Here is a 20,353-nt window from a genome sequence, read left to right as displayed (position 1 = left end):
CCTTTGTTGGGCGAGCGGCAGCAGAGAATTCTCCACTTAGGTTTCAGCTGGAAGGCTGCAAGGGATGTCAATGACTAAGGAATGGCTCAAATGCCAGTGGAAACTGTAATCAAACACCCAAGCAGTACCAAGGGAACTGAGGGTGGACAGACAATGAAGGATTGGAGCTGCTGGTCCTCAGTTTCCTAATACAACACGGCTGCTCAGTCATCTGTTGTCGCTTAACAGCCTTCTGTCAAACCCTTCAAAAAAACGGCACAGTCCCATTCCAGTCAATAGCAGCTCCTTCCCACTTGGTGCGAATGGTCATTTCCACTGAAGGGAATCTTTTCTCCGGATCTCCTTCCTTCTCGTGCATTCCTTCCTCCCAGTGGTGGGAGTGAGTATCTAAACAAAAAGAGGGTAAAAATTAAAAGTTGGGAATTCTGCAGTCCCTGTGGTGTAGGTACATCACAGTGAGAAGTCTCACAACACCAGGTTAAAGTCCAACAGGTTTATTTGGTAGCAAAAGCCACTAACTTTCGGAGTGCTTGCTGCTCCTTCATCAGGTGAGTGGGAATTCTATAACTCCCACTCACCTGATGAAGGAGCAGTGCTCCGAAAGCTAGTGGCTTTTGCTACCAAATAAACCTGTTGGACTTTAACCTGGTGTTGTGAGACTTCTTACTGTGTTTACCCCAGTCCAACGCCGGCATCTCCACATCGTGTAGGTACATCCACAGTGCTGTTAGGGAGGGCGTGCCAGGATTTCGACCCAGGGACATTCTTGCCTCAGAGTCAGAAGGTGTGGGTTCAAGTTCCTCATTTATTTATTAGTGTCACAAGGAGATTGCAATAAATTTACTGTGAAAATCTCCGAGTCGCCACACTCTGGTGCCTGTTCAGGTACACTGAGGGAGAATTTAGATTGGCCAATGCTTTGGGAGGAAACCGGAATACCCAGAGGAAACCCACACAGACACGAGGAGAATGTGCAGACTCCGCACAGACAGTGACCCAAGCCAGGAATTGAACCCGGGACCCTGGTGCTGCGAGGCAGCAGTGCTAAGCACTGTGCCACTATGCCGCGCCGTATTTCCAAGTCAGGATGGTGAGTGACTTAGAGGGGAAGCCTCCAAGTGGTGGTGTTTCCAGGCATCTGCTGCCCTTGTCCTTTTACATGGTGGTGGTCGTGGGTTTGGAAACTACTGTCTAAGGAACCTTGGTGAATTTCCACAGTGCAACTTGTAGATGGTACACATGGCTGCTATTGTTCGTCAGTGGTTTGGGGATTGAATGTTTGTGGAAGGGGTAGCAATCAAGCAGACTGCTTTGTCCTGGATGGTGTCGAGCTTCTTGAGTGTTGTTGGAGTTGCACTCATCCAGGCAAGTGGACAGTATCCCATCAGACTTGTGTCTTGTAGATAGTGGACAGGCCTTGAGGGGCGGGGCGGGGCGAGGCGGGGGGCAGTGGTCAGGAGGTGAGTTAGTAGCCATAGAATTCCTAGCCTTTGACCTGCGTTGGTAGCCACAGTATTTATTTAGCTGGTCCAGCTGGGCTTTTGGTCAATGGTGACACTCAGGATGTTGATTTTTGCATTTAATTTCAAAATTTTTACCTATTGTTAGCGTGACTGTCTTTGTCTGGGAAGGCTGGCCGCTGTAAAAGTACAGATCAAAGAGATGTTCCATTTTCCAGTCAGACAGGAGTAGTCGATTAGTGTTGAACAGCACACTGAACGTATCATTGATGTTGCAAAGCCAGATGGGGAGTTTGGGAGTTTTCAACATGCTTCCAACCTGGGACAAGAGAATAGCAAGATGAGCAACAGAAACCACTCCAATGCTGAAGATCAAATGTATTATGTTTGTTTTGTTGGATTAGCTTTCACTACATTCCTTGCCCCCAGTGTAACAATGATCACTGAGATGGTTTTTTTTTTATTCATTCATGGGAATTGGGCATCGCTGGCTGGCCAGCATTTATTGCCCATCCCTCGTTGTCCTTGGAGGGCAGCTGAGAGTCAACCACATTGCTGTGGCTCTGGAGTCACATGTAGTCCAGACCGGATAAGGATGACAGATTTCCTTCCCTTAAAGACATTAGTGAGCCAGATGGGTTTTTCCGACAATCGTTTCATGGTCATCAGTAGATTCCTAATTCCAGATATTTTTTATTGAATTCAAATTCCACCATCTGCCGTGGCGGGATTTAAACCCGGGTCCCCAGAACATCAGCTGAGTTTCTGGATTAATAGTTGAGCGATAATATCACTAGGCCATCACCTACCCTATTAAAGAACAACAGCTACTGGATCCCTGCCAGTGTTATAGGAAACCTAAGGTTGATTGGGGATAGTTGGGGATTCCACTACCTCCACATGGCAGGCAAAACAAGTCTTCATAAGCTCATGGAAGGAGACCTTTCAACCCATCCTACCAATACCAGCTCTTTGAAAGAGCTATCCTAATTAGTCCCACCAGCCATGGCTGGCAGGGTTGGAAAGGCCAGGGAGGGATCGCACACATGAAGGAGAAGGGTGTCGAGGGGAGCTGCTGATCATAAAAGAGGGCACTCCACCCTTTCTTGCCTGAGGTCTGAGCAGGCTACCCTGCTGAGCATTCTCTCCCCAACCAACCTCCCTACCTCTGACTTCCTCCTGCCTGTTGAATAATTGTGGCAGGGGCAGAAAGTGGTCCTTAAGTGGCCATTAATTCCTGCTTAGAAAGATCAACAGTGAAGTCTATGTTTATAGTCCTGTATGATAAAACCTACATGAAGGAACTTACCAGAGCTGCTGGGCACATTGAGTAACTGTGTTTGTATTGTAACTGCAGCATTGCCATTGCGATCTTGGATAAACTGTGTACATGCTATCATTCCAGCTCACAACATAAATAATGCCATGAATCACATTCAAGGAGTCTCCAGCTGTACTGGAACTGATCCACAAAGGAATGCTGTGCATCATTAAGCACAGATCTTTAAAACGTTTTTACCGAATTAACTTCAGCTAATTATTTCAGAAATTGGTCTCCAAAGTGTGCATTCTCTGATGAGTGGCCTCACCTGGTCTTTTATATGTGCTGGTGTCCTTAGTTTTTAAAAAATTCATTCCTGGGACATGGGCATCGCTGGCTGGGGCAGCATTTATTGCCCATCCCTAGTTGTCCTTGAGAAGGTGGTGGTGAGCTGCCTTCTTGAACCGCTGCAGTCCACGTGCTGTGGGTTGACCCACAATGCTTTAGGGAGGGAATTCCAGGATTTTGATCCAGCGACTGTGAAGGAACGGCGATATACAGTGGAGCCCCGATTTTACGCGCCCCGATTTAGTGCGAAATCGGATATTACGCGATTGCGTGACGGACCCTTTTTTTAACTATTTCCGGTTTAGTGATTTAGCGCGACCCCGATTTAGCGCAACCCCGATAACATTCGCGATCACATTTTATGGACCCCAACCATCACGTTAAAACGGGGCTCCACTGTATTTCCAAGTCAGGATGGTGAGTGGCTTGGAGGGGAACTTGCAGGTGGTGGTGTTCCCATGTATCTGCTGCCCTTGTCCTTCCAGATGGAAGTGGTTGTGGGATTGGAAGGTGCTGTCTAAGGATCTTTGGTGAATTGCTGCAGTGCATCTTGTAGATAGTACACACTGCTGCTACTGAGCGTTGGTGGTGGAGGGAATGGATTTGTAGATGTGGTGCCAATCAAGCGGGGCAGCTTTGAGCTGGATAGTGTCAAGCTTCTTGAGTGTTATTGTGGTGAGGGGGAACATTGGGGCTGATCCGGAAATCCAGCGAATGGGGGAGTGGGGGGCGGGGTCAGTAATCCAGCAATGCCAGGGAGCGGGGCTTAGATGAAACAGGAAGAGGTTTACATGGAGCAAGACTGAATGGCCTGTGTCTGTGCTGTAATTCTATGATTCTTTTTTAAAATTCATTCATGGGACATGGGCATCGCTGGCTGTCAGCATTTATTGCCCATTCCTAGTTGCCCTTGGAGGGCAGTTGAGAGTCAACCACATTGCTGTGGCTTTGGAGTCACATGTAGGCCAGATCAGGTAGGAATGGCAGATTTCCTTCCCTAAAGGGCATTAGTGAACCAGATGGGTTTTTATGACAATCAACAATGGTTTCATGGTTATCAGTAGATTCTTAATTCCAGATATTTTTAATTGAATCAAATTCCACCATCTGCCGCGGCAGGATTCGAACCCGCGTCCCCCAGAACATTAGCTGAGTTTCTGGATTAATAGTCTAGTGATAATACCACTGGGCCATTACCTCCCCTTATAAAAGGAGGTTTGAAATGTTTGTAAGATTTCTTTGGCTGTACTGAAACTCCTCAAGAGTCCAACATGATGTATGTAGAGAACCTGAATATTACTGCACTTTGTGTGATGGTAATTTTAAAACGTTTGCACTGTTCTTTCAGATATTTAAGGATAAAGTATATTTTGCAAAACAAATGTTTTCTAAGTTTCTATGTTTATTTATTAGTGTCACACGTCGGCTTACATTAACACCGCAATGAAGTTACTGTGAGAATCCCCTAGTCACCACACTCCGGTGCTGTCCGGGTACACTGAGGGAGAATTTAGCTTGGCTAATGCGCTTAACCAGCATGTCTTTCAGACTGCAGGAGGAAATTGGAGCACCCGGAGGAAACCCACACAGACACAGGGAGAACATGCAAACTCCGCACAGACAGTGACCCAAGCCGCAATCGAACCCGTGTCCCTGGCGCTGTGAGACAGCATTGCTAACCACTGTGCCACCATGCTGAAAGAAGTTTTCTTGGCCGTGTAAAATTGCAACTGGTCATCGTCCAGCAGTAACCATGGTAATGCCATCTTTGAAAAGCCTTCCTCAATGTTGCTTCATGGAAAGCCCAATTCTGCATTGGGATTTCACCAGACTTTTCTCCCCTTCAACATAAATTAAACACAATCCCAGCTCTACAGCACCAGAAAAATGAAACAAAATACCTGCGGGAGCTTGTCATGCTCCAACTCATGTCTGTTCCAGTAGAGATAGCCCACGTCACTCCGGGCAAGGACTCCATGCTGTGGTTCTTTAAGCAGGGCACCTTGGTCTCCATACTGAAGGTCTCCATTGAAAACATTTGGACTGGCTCTTCCGGTGAGCATCAGGTTTATGACGGCCTACAAGGAAGACACAAAACCAAAACCAAAAAGACATTCTTCCATTCCTGAGCATCGGAATCATCATGAACCAGCAAACTTCCCACTGTAGGAGAGGAGAACTGAGCTCAGCAGAGGGTCCAGGAAAATGAGCAGCACCCTCACTGTAGACTTCGTGTCTCTGCATATTTTTTCTTATTCATTTGAGGGACATGGGCGTCGCTGGCTGGCCAGCATTTATTCCCCATCCCTAGTTGCCCTTGTTCAGAGGACAGTTGAGAGTCAACCACATTGCTGTGGCTCTGGAGTCACATGTAGGCCAGACTAGGTACGGATGGCAGATTTCCTTCCCTAAAGGACATTAGTAAATCAGATGGGTTTTTACGATAATCGACAATGGTTTCATCAGTAGATCCTTAATTCTAGATATTTTTATTGAATTCAAATTCCACCACTTGCTGTGGTGAGATTGGAACCCAGGTGCCCAGAAAATTAGCTGAGTTTCTGGATTAATAGTCTAGCGATAAATACCACTAGACCATCGCCTCCCCAATACCCATTTACATGAAATAATCAGCGCAGACAAAGGGAATGTTTCACTCTGTCTATCAACAGGACACAACTGAATGTCCTTGCTAACAGCGCCAAAACTGTAATGATGACAAATGCGAGGTTATTCACTTTGGAAGAAATAATAGCAAATTGGATTATTACCTAAATGGAAAGAAATTACAACATGCTGCTGTGCAGAGGGACCTGGGGGTCCTTGTGCATGAGACGCAAAAACCCAGTCTGCAGGTGCAACAGGTGATCAAGAAGGCAAATGGGATGTTGGCCTATATCGCAAGGGGGATAGAATATAAAAGCAGAGATGTCTTGCTGCATCTGTACAGGGCATTGGTGAGGCCGCAGCTGGAATACTGTGTGCAGTATTGGTCCCCTTATTTGCGGAAGGATATATTGGCCTTGGAGGGAGTGCAGAGAAGGTTCACCAGGTTGATACCAGAGATGAGGGGTGTTGATTATGAGGAGAGACTGAGCAGATTGGGTTTGTATTCGTTGGAATTTAGAAGGCTGAGGGGGGATCTTACACAGACCTATAAGATAATGAAGGGGCTGGATAGGGTAGAGATGGAGAGATTCTTTCCACTTAGAAAGGAAACTAGAACTAGAGGACACAGCCTCAAAATAAAGGGGGGTCAGTTTAGGACAGAGTGAGGAGGAACTTCTTCTCTCAGTGGGTGGTGAATCTCTGGAATTGTCTGCCCACTGAAGTGGTGGAGGCTACCTCGTTGAATATGTTTAAATCATGGATAGATGGATTCCTGATTGGTAAGGGAATTAGGGGTTATGGGGATCAGGCGGGTAAGTGGAACTGATCCACTTCAGATCAGCCATGATCTTATTGAATGGCGGGGCAGGCTCGAGGGGCTAGATGGCCTGCTCCTGCTCCTATTTCTTATGTTCTTATGACATGATTAAGTGATCATTGTCTGAACGGATATTCCATCCATCTACCACTAAAGATTACGACATTACCAATGGGATGTGATTAAACAGCTATTGTCTTGGGCCTAACTCATTGCATCATATGTAAATAATTTACTGGTGTGCATGACTGGTTATGATTATCTTTAGCAGAAGTTGTTGCCCTATAAAAAAGGCTGACTGTCCACAATTGGGCAGAGTAGACTGAAGAAGACGTAGGAATTGTGACATTACCTCAGGAATCCTTCAGTTTTCCTCTCCTTATCAATAAGAAGGGAATAAAGGATCCATCACTCGCGAACGCTGTGTTCGAATATCTTTTTAGCTCCGACACTACGATATTGGTTGAAAAAAATGTGATTTTTATGAAGGACTGGATAAAATTGTGAGTTGGACACAGCTTTCATTTCTAGGACTGAGTTCAAATTCTGACAAGACCGATGAGGTGAAGCTTCCCATGTCTGTTGAGTGTAGGTCATTTGCTGATTCAATTCTTGCCTCTGATTCAGAAAGCCATGGTTTCAAGTCCCATTCCTGAGATTGGGGAACATAATCTGGGCTGACACTGCAGTCTGCGGCTGAGGGAGTGCCGCACTGGCAGAGGTACTGTCTTACACAGGGGGTGTTAAACCAAGGCCCCATTTACTCTCTCAGGTGGACTCCAATGCCGTGTTTTGAAGAAGAGTAGGAGGTTTCTTCCTTAAGCAACAATAAATAGCAGATTATCTGGTCATTATCCCATTGCTCCGTATGGGATCTTACTGTGTGCAAATTACCTCATTACAACAGTGACTGGACTTCAAAAGCACTTAATTGTGTGCAGCTTTGGTCTCCTTATCTGTGGAAGGATATCCTTCCGATAGAGGGAGCACAGCTAAGGTTTACTAGGCTGATTCCTGGGATGGCAGGTCTGTCATATCAGGAGAAACTAAATCGGTTAGGATTATATTCACTGCAGTTTAGAAGAGTGAGAAATTTATAAAATTCTTACAGGGTTAGACAGGGTAGATTCAGAAAGATTGTTCCCAATGGTGGGGGAGTCCAGAACTAGGAGTCATAGTTTGAGGATAAGGGGTAAACCTTTTAGAACTGAGGTGAGGAGAAATTTCTTCACCCAGAGAGCGGTGAAGGTGTGGAAAGTAGTTGAAGCCAAAATATTGTGTTATTTCCAGAAGAAATTAGATATAGCTCTTGGGTCTAAAGAGATTAAGGGATATGGGGAGAAGCTGGGATCAGGATATTGAATTTGATGATCAGCCATGATCAAAATGATTGCTGGAGCAGGCTTGAAGGGCCGAATGGCCTACATCTGCTTCTCGTTTCTATGTTTAATTGGCAAGAAGGTGCTTAGAGATATCCTGAGGCCACAGAAGGTTTTATGGAAATAAAAGTCTTCCTCCTTTCTTCCCTTTGGTTACCCCATAACCGAGAAAGCATGGTGAGAAATCTTTGGTGAAGAGTCACACTCAACTATACTTCAATTTTACCCCACTTTCATCCGCATGACATCTGCATTTCAGATAGGCCTTCAGAAATTATTATTCCGAAGGATTTTCCTTTGATCTGAGGGACATCATTCACTGATGACTAGCCAAAACTCATTTGAATTAGAACTTGGACCAATATGGCAGCACGGTGGCACAGTGGTTAGCACTGCTGCCTCACAGCGCCAGGGACCTGGGTTCGATTCCCGACTTGGGTCACTGCCTGTGTGGAGCTTTCACATTCTCCCCGTGCCTGCGTGGGATTCCTCTGCGTGCTCCGGTTTCCTCCCACAGTCCAAAGATGCGTGGGTTAGATGGATTGGCCTTGCCCTAAATTAGTGTCGGGGGACTAGCTAGGGTAACTGCACGAGTTATGGGGATAGGGCCTGGGTGGGATTGTGGTCGGTGCAAACTCAATGGGCCAAATGGCCTCCTTCTGCTCTGTAGGAATTCTATGACTTGAGTAAAAATGTGCGTTGCCACAGCAACTTGGGATTCCCTGAGTGAACTGTAAGATATCACCACTAATCTTCACATTTTCTCCCTCTTTCTCTGTCCTGAAAGCATTCAGTTCTTGGACATCGTTCTGTGAGTGCCAGGTATCCTCAGGTATCTCACCCAAGAAAATGTTTTTGATATAGAAACAGAAAATGCTGGATAAACTCAGCAGGTCTGGCAGCATCTGTGGAGAGTCAACTTTTCGAGTTGGCATGACTTTTCTTCAGAACTATCAGAAGCGTCACAGGGACTCGAAACGTTAACTCTGTTTCTCTCTCCATGGATGCTGAGTTTATCCAGCATTTTCTGTTTTTATTTCAGATATCCAGCATCTGCAGTATTTTGCTTTTATAGAATTTAGAAGAACGAGGGGAGATCAAATTGAGGTATACAAGATGATAAAAGGTATGGATAAAGTAGACATGGAGCGGATGCTTCCTCTTGTGGGGCATTCTAGGACAAGAGGTCTTAGTCTTAGGATAAGGGGTAGCAAATTTAAAAAAGAGTTGAGGAGAAACTACTTCTCACAAAGCATTGTGAATCTGTGGAATTCGCTGTCCCAAAGTGCAGTGGATGCTGGGACAGTGAGTACATTTAGGGAGGAGTTAGACAGATTTTTAATTGGTAATGGGTTGAAGGGTTATGGGGAGAAGGCAGGAAAATGGGGATGAGGAGCATATCAGCCATGATCGAATGGCGGAGCAGACTCGATGGGCTGAATGGCCTAATTCTGCTCCTATATATTATGAACTTATGACGTTATGGGGTATTCTTTGATGCTTGAATCCAGAAAATTACTGTCAACCAGCTGTTGGTAACACCACAGCTGTTCAGATAATTAGATGGATTTCGCGAGCAGGAATCCCTGGCTAATTGCTTCTCTACCCAGCACTGGAGCGCTCACGGTCAATTGTGGCATCTCCACTGCCATCAGAACCACAGATAACAGGAACGACGGCTCACCTTTGTGAAGCCTTTAACATTACAAAATGTCCTCATGGTGCTTTCCAGGAGTGTGTGTGTGTGTGTGTGTGTGTGTGTGTGTGTGTGTGTGTGTGTGTGTGTGTGTTATTAAACCCAATTTGAAACCAGCTGAAGAGGTTTTTGAGGACAGGCTGAAGAGGTAGGTTTTATGGAACATCTTAAAGTAAGAAAATTAGATAGAAGGGTGGAGAGTTTTCGGGAGGGAATTCCAGAACTTGGGGTGAGGCCGTTGGAGGCACAGCTGACAATGGTGGAGCGATGGAAATCAGGACTGTGTAAGAGACCAGAGTTGGAGGAGAGCAGAGTTTAAAGTTTAAAGTTTATTAGTGTCACGAGTAGGCTTACATTAACACTGCAATGAGGTTACTGTGAAAATCACCTAGTCGCCACACTCCAGCGCCTGTCTGGGTACACTGAGGGAGGATTTAGCACGGCCAATGCGCCTAACCAGCACGTCATTCAGACTGTGGGAGGAAACCGGAGCACCCGGAGGAAACCCACGCAGACACGGGGAGAATGTGCAGACTCCGCACAGACAGTGACCCAAGCCAGGAATTGAATGGTGCTGTGACTCAGGGGGTTGTAAGGCCGATGGAGGTTACAGAGATGGGGAAGGGTGAGACCTGGGAGAAATTTCAACACAAGGTTACGAATTTTAAACTGGAAATGTTGCCAGAATATGGGCCAAGTGTAAGTAAGTGAGCACAGAGATGCTGGCTGAACGATGTGAGCTAGAATGGTGAACCCCCACTAGATTTCTATTATTAAGGAACATGTATTTTAAGATATTGTTACTTACTTGTCTGCAAATGAAATTTCCCAGGCTTAACTGCAAGAGATGAGAGGTTGTGTTACCCATATCACTGTGGAGCCTGGAATAAAGGACGATATTTCAGAAAGAAATCATAAAACCCCTTCAAGGCAAGTCAAGCAGTTTCACACACAGGCTACACTTCAGAGAAGTTGACAGAAATGTCATAGCATCATAGAATCCCTGCAGTGCAGAAGGAAACCATTCGGCCCATCGAGCCTACACCGACAACAATCCCACCCAGGCCCTATCCCTGTAACCCCACATATTTACCCGACTAATCCCTCTAACCTACGCATCCTGGGACATTAAGGGGCAATTTAGCATGGCCAATCCACCTAACCCACACATCTTTGGACTGTGGGAAGAAACCGGAGCACCCGGAGGAAACCCACGCAGACACGGGGAGAACGTGCGAAGCCACACAGACAGTGACCCGAGCCGGGAATCGAACCCAGGTACCTGGAGCTGTGAGGCAGCAGTGCTAACCACTGTGCCACTGTGCTACCCCGTGCTGCGTTAGAGGTGTATTGAGACTGGGGGACAGTTAATGTTGCAAAGCGCTGTGTCTTTGTTCATTACTTTATAAATCTAATGAGGGAAGCACTTAACAGACACCTGAAGCATCTCATGGGGACAGAGAGGAGGTTAAAAAAAGAGTCAGAGGCATAAAAGGGCAAATTGGGTAACTTAAATGGAAAAGTTTCCTCTGTTGCTGCTCATAATCGGTGCCTTCCAATGAAAACATGACCCCAAAGCACCTGCACTCTGAGGAGCGTGAATTCCGAGTCCTGAAACTGTGTGGCATGTTTTTCAATACAGTATCATCCTGAACCCTAACAGAAACATTGGCTGCAGTCTTCCATTCTGGAATCTATGTTTGGTGCTGGCAGCGGCAGTGATTAGGCTGTGGAGTTGGGGGAGGGGTGTGGGGAGGGGCTGACCACACGCAGTTTTGTGCCAGTCAGTTCATGCACTACCTAAACCAATCAGAGATTGATCATTCGCCACCTAAACCAATCAGAGATTGACCATTCACCACCTAAACCAATCAGAGATTGATCATTCGCTGACTGAGCCAATCAGAATCCAAAGAAAGGATTAATCATGCACATGGGTTGTAGTCTGCAAAGAGTCAAGAAGCACCAGCTTTGTGTGATCAGAGGTGCTGAATTTGAAGGCTGGACTGAAGACTGCTTTCCAGCTGGAATCAGAAAACCACAGTTCGACAGAGGGAGAGAGAGAGAAAAAAGACCGTGTGACATCTCGCACCCGAGGAAGCAAGAAACACACTAAGCCAGTGAAGTCACTACCTTGCTTGTTAAGAATCACTTTTGTTGCTTAATAAATGTTCCTGAGTGACTGTGAGAACCTCCATGACCTGCTTGGGGAATCAATGATTGGCTTCCCTGAAGTACTCATTGAATACGAGCTCCCTGGGGATTGGTAATTAACTCACCAGGTGGAACTCGTATACCGAGCCCTGTATAAAGCAGGCCCCTGAGTGGGTCCATTATTCTATTGTCCCAGGTGGGACTTTTTGTGTTCACCACAGGCTTGTGGTTTTTTTGTGCAATAACCACTGTTCACAGCCGACTCCTGGAGTTATGATAGTGACATCACTAAATTGTCTCCTACTGAATTGATTTGATTTATTATTGTCACATGTATTAAGATACAGTGGAAAGTAATATTTCTTGCGCGTTATACAGACAAAGCATACCATTCATAGAGAAGGAAACGAGAGAGTGCAGAATGTAGTGTTACAGTCATAGCTAGGGTGTAGAGAACGATTAACTTAATGTAAGGTAAGTCTATTCAAAAGTCTGACAGTAGCAGGGAAGAAGCTGTTCTTGAGTCGGTTGGTATGTAACCTCAGACTTTTATATCTTTTTCCTGAAGGAAGAAGGTGAAAGAGAGAATGTCCAGAGTGCGTGGGGTCCTTAATTATGCTGGCTGCTTTGCCGAGGCAGCAGGAAGTGTAGACAAAGTCAATGGATGGGAGGCTGGTTTGCTTGATGGATTGGGCTACATTCATGACTTTTTGTAGTTCCTTGCGGTCATGGGCAGAGCAGGAGCCATACCAAGCTGTGATACAACCAGAAAGAATGCTTTCTATGGTGCATCTGTAAAAGTTGGTGAGAGTCATAGCTGACATGCCAAATTTCCTTCATCTTCTGAGAAAATAGAGGCGTTGATGGGCTTTCTTAACTATAGCGTCGGCATGGGGGGACCAGGACAGGTTGTTGGTGATCTGGACACCTAAAAACTTGAAGCTCTCGACCCTTTTTACTTTGTCCCCATTGATGTAGACAGGGGCATGTTCTCCTTTACGCTTCCTGAAGTCAATGACAATCCCCTTCATTTTGTTGACATTGAGGGAGAGATTATTGTTGCCGCACCAGTTCACCAGATTCTCTATCTCATTCCTGTACTCTGTCTCATCATTGTTTGAGATCCGATCCACTACGGTGGCATCGTCAGCAAACCTGAAAATCGAATTGGAGGGGAATTGCCTCAATGGTTAAAGTCTCAAATGGACAAGGTAACATTGAGTGAGTTGAATAGGAGATTAACGTTTTCTCTTCTTTCCATGAACAATTTTGCATGATCATCCGTGCAACATTAAACAATGCCTTTACTTTCTCAGAAGACTAAGGAAATTTGCCATGTTCGCTACGACCCTCACCAACTTTCACAGATGCGCCATAGAAAGCATTCTTTCTGGTTGTATCACAGCTTGAAATAGTTCCTGCTCTGTCCAAGACTGCACAAAACTACAAAGGGTCGTGAATGTAGCCCAATCCACCACGCAAACCAGCCTCCCATCCATTGACTCTGTCTGCACTTCCCGCTGCCTCGGAAAAGCAGCCAGCATAATCAAGGACCCCACGCACCCCGGACATTCTCTCTTCCACCTTCTTCCATCGGGAAAAAGATACAAAATTCTGAGTCATGTACCAAACAGCTCAAGAACAGTTTCTTCCCTGCTGCCATCAGACTTTTGAATGGACCTACCTTGCACTAAGTTGATCTTGCTCTATACCCTAGCTATGACTGTAACACTACATTCTGCACTCTCTCCTTTCCTTCTCTATGAACGGTATGCTTTGTATAGCGCGCAAGAAACAATACTGTAGACTAATACATGGGGCAATAATAAATCAAATCAGTTCAAATCAAAAACACTGCAATCTTTTCTGCAGAAATGGTACTGTACATTTTAAAGATTTCAGCCCCACAGTACCATCAGCTCCCCAACTCTTACCTTTCCAGAGTCCTTGACAAGAGCAAACTGTACAGGAACAGAATGACTGCATGGCTCCCTTCACCTTTAAACTGATTGGAAAGCAAATCAAAGTTTAGAGTGTTCATAAATTAACATCAAGTTTGATACAAGCAGAGCATAGTAACGCTGTCGCACCTGTATTGAAATCTCGCTGTGTGTTAACAGTGGTTTTGATGTGTTGATATAAAATTCCCTTATCTGTTATTTGAGCTGAGGCTGGAGGCCTTGTGGTGCCGGGGTAGTGCCCCTACCTATCATATTTTTAGAAATATGATTTATGAATTTGAAATGTTTTGAACAGGCCAGTGAAAGTTTGGAAACCTCTCACCAAAACACTGTGCTCCTTTACTCATGTATGTAACTCTGGCTGGAGGATCATGATGGGGAATGGTCACTGTGGTTGCCAGTAGTGTGCTGCTCGGCCAAGGCAGGGCCCAGAAACCAGAAAACTCTTTTTGAAAACCGGGAAATTAGGCCACGATTTCATAGAATCCCTACAGCGCAGAAGGAGGCCATTCAGCCCATTGAGTCAGTACCGACCACAGTCCCATCCAGACATTATTCCCGTAACCCCACATATTTACCCCGCTAATCCCCTGACACTAGGGTCAGTTTATCATGGCCAATCAACCCAACCCGCGCAACTTAATGCAAGGTAGTTCCGTTCAAAAGTCTGATGGCAGCAGGGAAGAAGCTGTTTTTGAGTTGGTTGGTACGTGACCTCAGACGTTTGTATCTTTTTCCCGATGGGAGGAAACCGGAACACCCGGAGGAAACCCACGCAGACACGGGGAGAACGTACAAACTCCACACAGACAGTGATTCAAGGCCGGAATTGAACCCGGGTCCCTGGGGCTGTGAGGCAGCAGTGCTAACCCCTATGCCACCCTTTTCCAGTATAAATCCCGCCCCCCTGCTCCCCCAACCCCCACTCCCCGCCATGGTCTAAAAACCTTTTCTTAGCCAGCTATGGAGAACAGCATCTGTGGCTCACTGGCAGATGTCTTAGGGCAGCACGGTGGCACAGTGGTTAGCACTGCTGCCTCACAGCGCCAGGGACCCGGGTTCAATTCTGGCCTCGGGTCACTATCTGTGTGGAGTTTGGACGTTCTCCCTGTGTCTGCCTGGGTTTCCTCCAGGTGCTCCGGTTTCCTCCCACAGTCCAAAGATGTGCGGGTTAGGTTGATTGGCCATGCTAAATTGACCCTTAGTGTCAGGGGGCCTAGTGGGGTAAATATGTGGGGACAGGACCGAGTTGGATTGTTGTCAGTGTCGGCTTGATGGGCCAAATAGCCTCCTTTTGCACTGTAGGGATTCGAATGCAACAGGACACACCATCCACATTACAGGAGGGTTGTGATTCCACTAGAGGGGGTGCAGAGGAGATTCACCAGGATGTTGCCTGGGCTGGAGTGTTTCAGCTATGAAGAGAGGCTGGTTAGGCTGGGGAAGTTTTCCTTCGAGCAGAGAAGGCTGAGGGGGGATGTGAGGAATACAAAATCATGAGGCACATAGATAAGGTGAATAAGAAGAAACTTTACCCCTTAGTATGGGATCAATAACCAGGGGCATAGATTTAAGCTAAGGGGCAGGAGATTTACAGTGAACTTGGGGAAAAAGGGGGATGGGAATCTGGAACTCATTATCTGAAAGAGTGGGAGAGGCGGGAACCCTCACAACATTTAAGAAGCATTTAGATGAGAACTTGAAATGCCACAGCAAACATGGCTATGGACTAAGTGCTGGAAAATGGGTTAGAATAGATAAATGCTTGGTGGCTGGTGTTGACACGATGGGCCGAAGGGTCTCTTTTTGTGCTGTAACACTTTCTGACTCTGGGATGGATGTCTAAAACCTGCCGGAAATGAGGTCACAATTTGTCAGTTTTGACTTTTTGCCCCACTGATGCAACGAACCCCCCCATTTTTAACCCCATTGTTCCCATGGGAAAATTGGTTCCAAGTTATGACGTTTTGACTTATGACGCAGTTTCCAGGAACAAGTTGTATTGCAAGTCCCAGGACTGCCTGAACGCCACTGCAGTGTTGCATTTTCTAACAGCCGGTAAGTGGCCGTTTCACTACTTACACAGTGTATATATTCAGTGATGAAATCCTGTAGCTTTCCTTTGTCCGTGAATTTAAAGAGCTGGAGCTAAGAAAAAAATGAGAAAAGTGTGAGGCAGCAGCATAGGAAGCTCCAAAGAGATCCGACTGATTCTGGATTTCCCATCACAGATTTGCGGGTAAGTTTTCAGAAACACCTGGGAGTACAGTTTATTTATTAGAGTCACAAGTAGGCTTACATTAACACTGCAATGAAGTTACTGTGAAAATCCCCTAGTCGCCACACTCCGGCGCCTGTTCGGGTACACTGAGGGAGAAATTAGCATGGCCAATGCACCTAACCAGCTCATCTTTTGGACTGTGGGAGGAAACTGGAGCATGAACTCTGCTGATCTCCCTAGAAACTTTGTTGGGTGATTTAGGAACCTTGGGGAAGTAAGATCTGAAGAATTCTGCTCTTGATACTTCCTCAGGTTGAGTAGGATCAGCCATTTCCTTAAACAGCCTGAGCATCTCACACTGCCCTATATGTACCCCATACCTGGTTATTTGAATCCACCCAGCCGACCCCCTTTAGGAGGGAAACTGTTTCCTTGAACTGGTACGCAACATGGTCCTTCCTAAAATGAGTCAAAATATAACTTAAGAATGTTCGTCGGTTTGTAATTCGTATAAGTGCACTATCTTCTTGAACTGTATCTTGCATGAGAGAGACAGGGTATGTATATACGTGGTGTGTGTGCCTGTGTGAGTGAAGTAGCATTTAAGCTGTCAGGGTCCATGTGTGAATAAATAATCTTCTTTGTTTAAACCCACAAATGCTTGCTTCTTGTTACTCCCCTTTGTCACACACTCAGGAGTTAAGGGGCACAGACTCAAAACACACTGATTATGGATAGTAAGGGAAGTGAAGTTGGATTTCAGTCTCTCACTTCTATCCCTAACAACCTTTAATTGATTTCAGAATACCAGCTCAGGTTCCCTGCCTGAAACTTAATCTCAGCTCTATTGTCCTGTGAACTTAACCGTTTGAGTCTACATTTAGGTCAATCATAACACATTTCACGTACATAACACTGCAGCTTCGGCTATGGTATATCATAATATTTAATATTTTTAATATTCAAAAGATTTACCTGGTCACTTTAAATTTGCTTCCTACTCTCTGACTTTTTGTGGTCTTATGGGGCAATGGATAGCATTCCTGCCTCTAAGCTTCTATGGGTGGCACAGTGGCAGAGTGGTTAGCACTGCTGCCTCGCAGTGCCAGGGACTCGGGGGATCGATTCTCGGCTTGGGACATTGTGTGTGGAGTTTGCACATTCTCCCCGTGTCTGCGTGGGTTTCCTCCGGGTGCTCCGGTTTCCTCCCACAGTCCGAAAGACGTGCTGGTTAGATGCGTTGGCCGTGCTAAATTCTCCCTCGGTGTACCCGAACAGGCGCCAGAGTGTGGCGACTAGGGGATTTTCGCAGTAACTTCATTGCAGTGTTAACGTAAGCCTGTGTGTGACAATAATAAATAAACTTAATCTTAAGCCAGAAGCTCTGGGTTCGAGTCCCACTCCAGGACTTGATAGTCAAGGAAGGTGGATTCATAATGTGGCCAAACAGGTTGTGTGTTAACCTGCAAATCCTTCCAACAGCTGCCAATGGCAGATAGTATGAGCGGGAGGGATTCACGGTCAGTTACGTGAGGGAAAGAACATTGGAGCCTTTACCGAAGCTCCAAACTGCAACATGCATGCAAAGAGCTTGCTGCCACGGCAACTTAGGTTCCCTGAGTAAATTGTAACACCACCATCTTGCATTTCAGAGTTCAAAGAGGATACACATTGCAGTCTGAAATGCAAACTGTGACTTCTCAGTTGCAGAATATTCAAATACATTTTGACACCAGAGCAGCTAGACACAGTTTAAATAACCAAACTTCATTCATTGTCCTGAAATCTATCTAAGTAAGGCACCAGAGGCAACACGTGCAAATAGGCTGGATTTTCTACTATTAGCGGGAAGGGACAGTGATGGTGTGGTCAGTGTTTGTGAAATTATCACATTAAAGTTGATTCACCTACGAGTCAGAGTGAGTCCTCCTGTGGTTCAGGCCTGAGAGATAAATCTCAGTCTGTGTGCTCCTAGTTTGGCAGGTCTATCTATAATGGAATCCAAGTGGAGGATATGTCTCAAGGTTCTGTAATTGGCAGCCGGCGACAGAGTTGTTTAGGCTTATAGGAAGTGAAGGGTCATATTGTTAACGGCTGCCCTGTCTCTTGTTGCTGGTTATCTGTTACTTTTAATTAACCTCTTCCAGATTTTACAGTCAAAATATGTTTTGACAGTGTTTTCCCTTCTGCCTTCTGAAGTGCAAAAGATCATTCAGCATGTCTGCTACGACTCTCACCAATTTTTACAAATGCACCATAGAATGCATCCTTTCCGGATGTTTCACAGCTTGGTATGGCTCCTGCTCTGCAAGAAGCTACAAGGGGTTGTGAATGTAGCCCAGTCCATCACGCAAACTATCCTCCTATCCATTGACTCCGTCTACACTTCCCACTGTCTTGGAAACGCTTGGAAAAGTAATTAAGGACACCACACACCCCGGACATTCTCTCTTCCACCTTCCTCCATCGGGAAAAAGATACAAAAGTTTGAGGACATGTACCAACCGACTCAAGGACAGCTTCTTCCCTGCTGCCATCAGACATTTGAATGGACTTACTATATATTAAGCTGATCTTTCTCTCCACCCTAGCTGTGACTGTAACAGTATATTCTGCACTCTCTCCTTTCCTTCTCCTCTGTGCACTCTATGAACGGTATGCTCTGTCTGTATAGTGCACAAGAAACAATACTTTTCACTGGATCCCAATACATGTGACAATAATAAGTCAAATCATAAAAGGGTCTCAGTCACATCCAGACTTTTGAAAGGACCTACCTCGCACTAAGTTGATCTTTCTCTACACCCTAGCTATGACTGTAACAGTAATTCTGCACTCTCCTTTCCTTCTCTATGAACGGTGTGTTTTGTCTGTATAGCGCGCAAGAAACAATACTTTTCACTGTATACTAATAATTGTGACAATAATAAATCAAATCAAATCTAAACAGAGAAACCAATGTTTAATCCCGGGAAACACTGTAGTGTTTATATGGTTTATGAATATATTACATTTATTGTAGTAAATTTGTGCATTGTGGCTCTGGTGTGTACCATCTACAAATTACACTGCAGCAACTCACAAGGATCTTTTGACAGCACCTTCCAAACCCGCAATCTTAATTTCCTGGAAGAAACAAAAGGATAACATATGCGTAGAAACACTGCCACCTGAATGTTCCCCTCCAAGCCACACATCATTGAGAAATATACCTCCATTTCTTCACTGTTGCTGGGATTATATCCTGAAATTCCCACCAAACAGAACTCGGATCCACCATACAGACTGTAACAGTTCAAGAAACTTCTCAAGGGCAATTAAGGATAGGTAATAAATGCTAATCTTGCTAGTGATGTTCACATCCATGAATGAATTAAGCAAAATCCCCATGCAGCAATAAACAATTGTTTAGACATGTTGCATAAAAGATATTGTGATGTAAAGTAATATTCCTGTCAGAGGGAAAAGCAAGTTGCAACGGGAGTGATCTCTGATGCCAAGCTAAGGCGGGTAATTCCATGCATTTCCTCTACAGTGCTGGTTATACCTAATGGCCATCGCAACAGGAATATTGGTGTGGTGTCTCATTTAGAGAATAGCAAATGTTGCAAAATTTAAAATGTGTAAATTATACGCGATTCAACTGGAAGAACACTTTAACTTCACAGCTGTGATGTGTGTGTGTGTGAGTGGGTCTTACTCTTTCTGTGTAGCTGTCCGTTTTGTAGTCAATTGTAGGGGCAAAATAGCACTCAGTGGTCACCAAACAAACAAAGCTCTTGATTCCTTCCCCCGCTGTCCAAAGAATATCTGAGAGCGCTGCTGCCAATGCGTTTTCTTGCTCTTTATGGCTGACTCCAAGGAGGCTGCAAGAGAATGCAGAATACATGAGGCATTGGTTATAGACTCACTCCATCTGAGACCAATGTTACAGCCAAATGGTGGGTGGCAATTGAAGGCTCACTGGATGTTTTAGCGCCCTCAGATAAGGATAAGACCAATCATTATTTGACTCTGATGAAGGGTCATCAAGACTCGAAACGTTGGCTCTATTCTCACCCCACAGACGCTGTCAGACCTGCTGAGATTTTCCAGCATTTTCTGTTTTTGTTTCAGGTTCCAGCATCTGCAGTATTTTGCTTTTATATTAGTTGGCACGATGTTATTTATGCTGGGGCGCATCTTGCCAGCCCTCTGGAGATGGGCTGGAAGACGGGAAATGCTGGCAGAAGGAATGGGGGAGGAAAGTCCAATGATTTCTCACTGGAATGGAATACTCTTAATGGCCTCAGCAGTGTGGCCAGTCACTGATCAGAGGTGGGCGGCCAATTAAACCAATTTATTGGCCAATTAACATGCACTGCCTCTCTGGTCAGGAGGGACCCCACAGTGTGGGGAGACTGGCAGGTTAAACCTTGGTAGACTCTCAGCAGGTTCCTGGAGGGC

General features: G+C 45.5%; 1 protein-coding gene across 1 annotated transcript in view; it reads right to left on the bottom strand.

Moving 5' to 3' along the window:
- Positions 1 to 244: 244 nt before the first annotated feature.
- mindy4b (MINDY family member 4B) overlaps positions 245 to 20,353 on the bottom strand; it is a 38,984-nt gene continuing 18,875 nt past the window's right edge. The window contains exons 5-11 of the mRNA XM_078203977.1: positions 19,608 to 19,773; positions 15,769 to 15,834; positions 13,660 to 13,730; positions 10,380 to 10,452; positions 4,971 to 5,147; positions 1,599 to 1,779; positions 245 to 387 (exon numbers count right to left, since the gene is read on the bottom strand). Coding sequence (XP_078060103.1) covers positions 245 to 387; positions 1,599 to 1,779; positions 4,971 to 5,147; positions 10,380 to 10,452; positions 13,660 to 13,730; positions 15,769 to 15,834; positions 19,608 to 19,773 — 877 coding nt within the window. The remainder of the gene's footprint in view (positions 388 to 1,598; positions 1,780 to 4,970; positions 5,148 to 10,379; positions 10,453 to 13,659; positions 13,731 to 15,768; positions 15,835 to 19,607; positions 19,774 to 20,353) is intronic.

Source organism: Mustelus asterias, chromosome 3 (genome assembly GCF_964213995.1).
Source record: "Mustelus asterias chromosome 3, sMusAst1.hap1.1, whole genome shotgun sequence".
Taxonomy (NCBI): Eukaryota; Metazoa; Chordata; class Chondrichthyes; order Carcharhiniformes; family Triakidae; genus Mustelus; species Mustelus asterias.
Note: the sequence above shows the minus strand (reverse complement) of the source record. Positions and strands in the feature narration are given on the sequence as shown.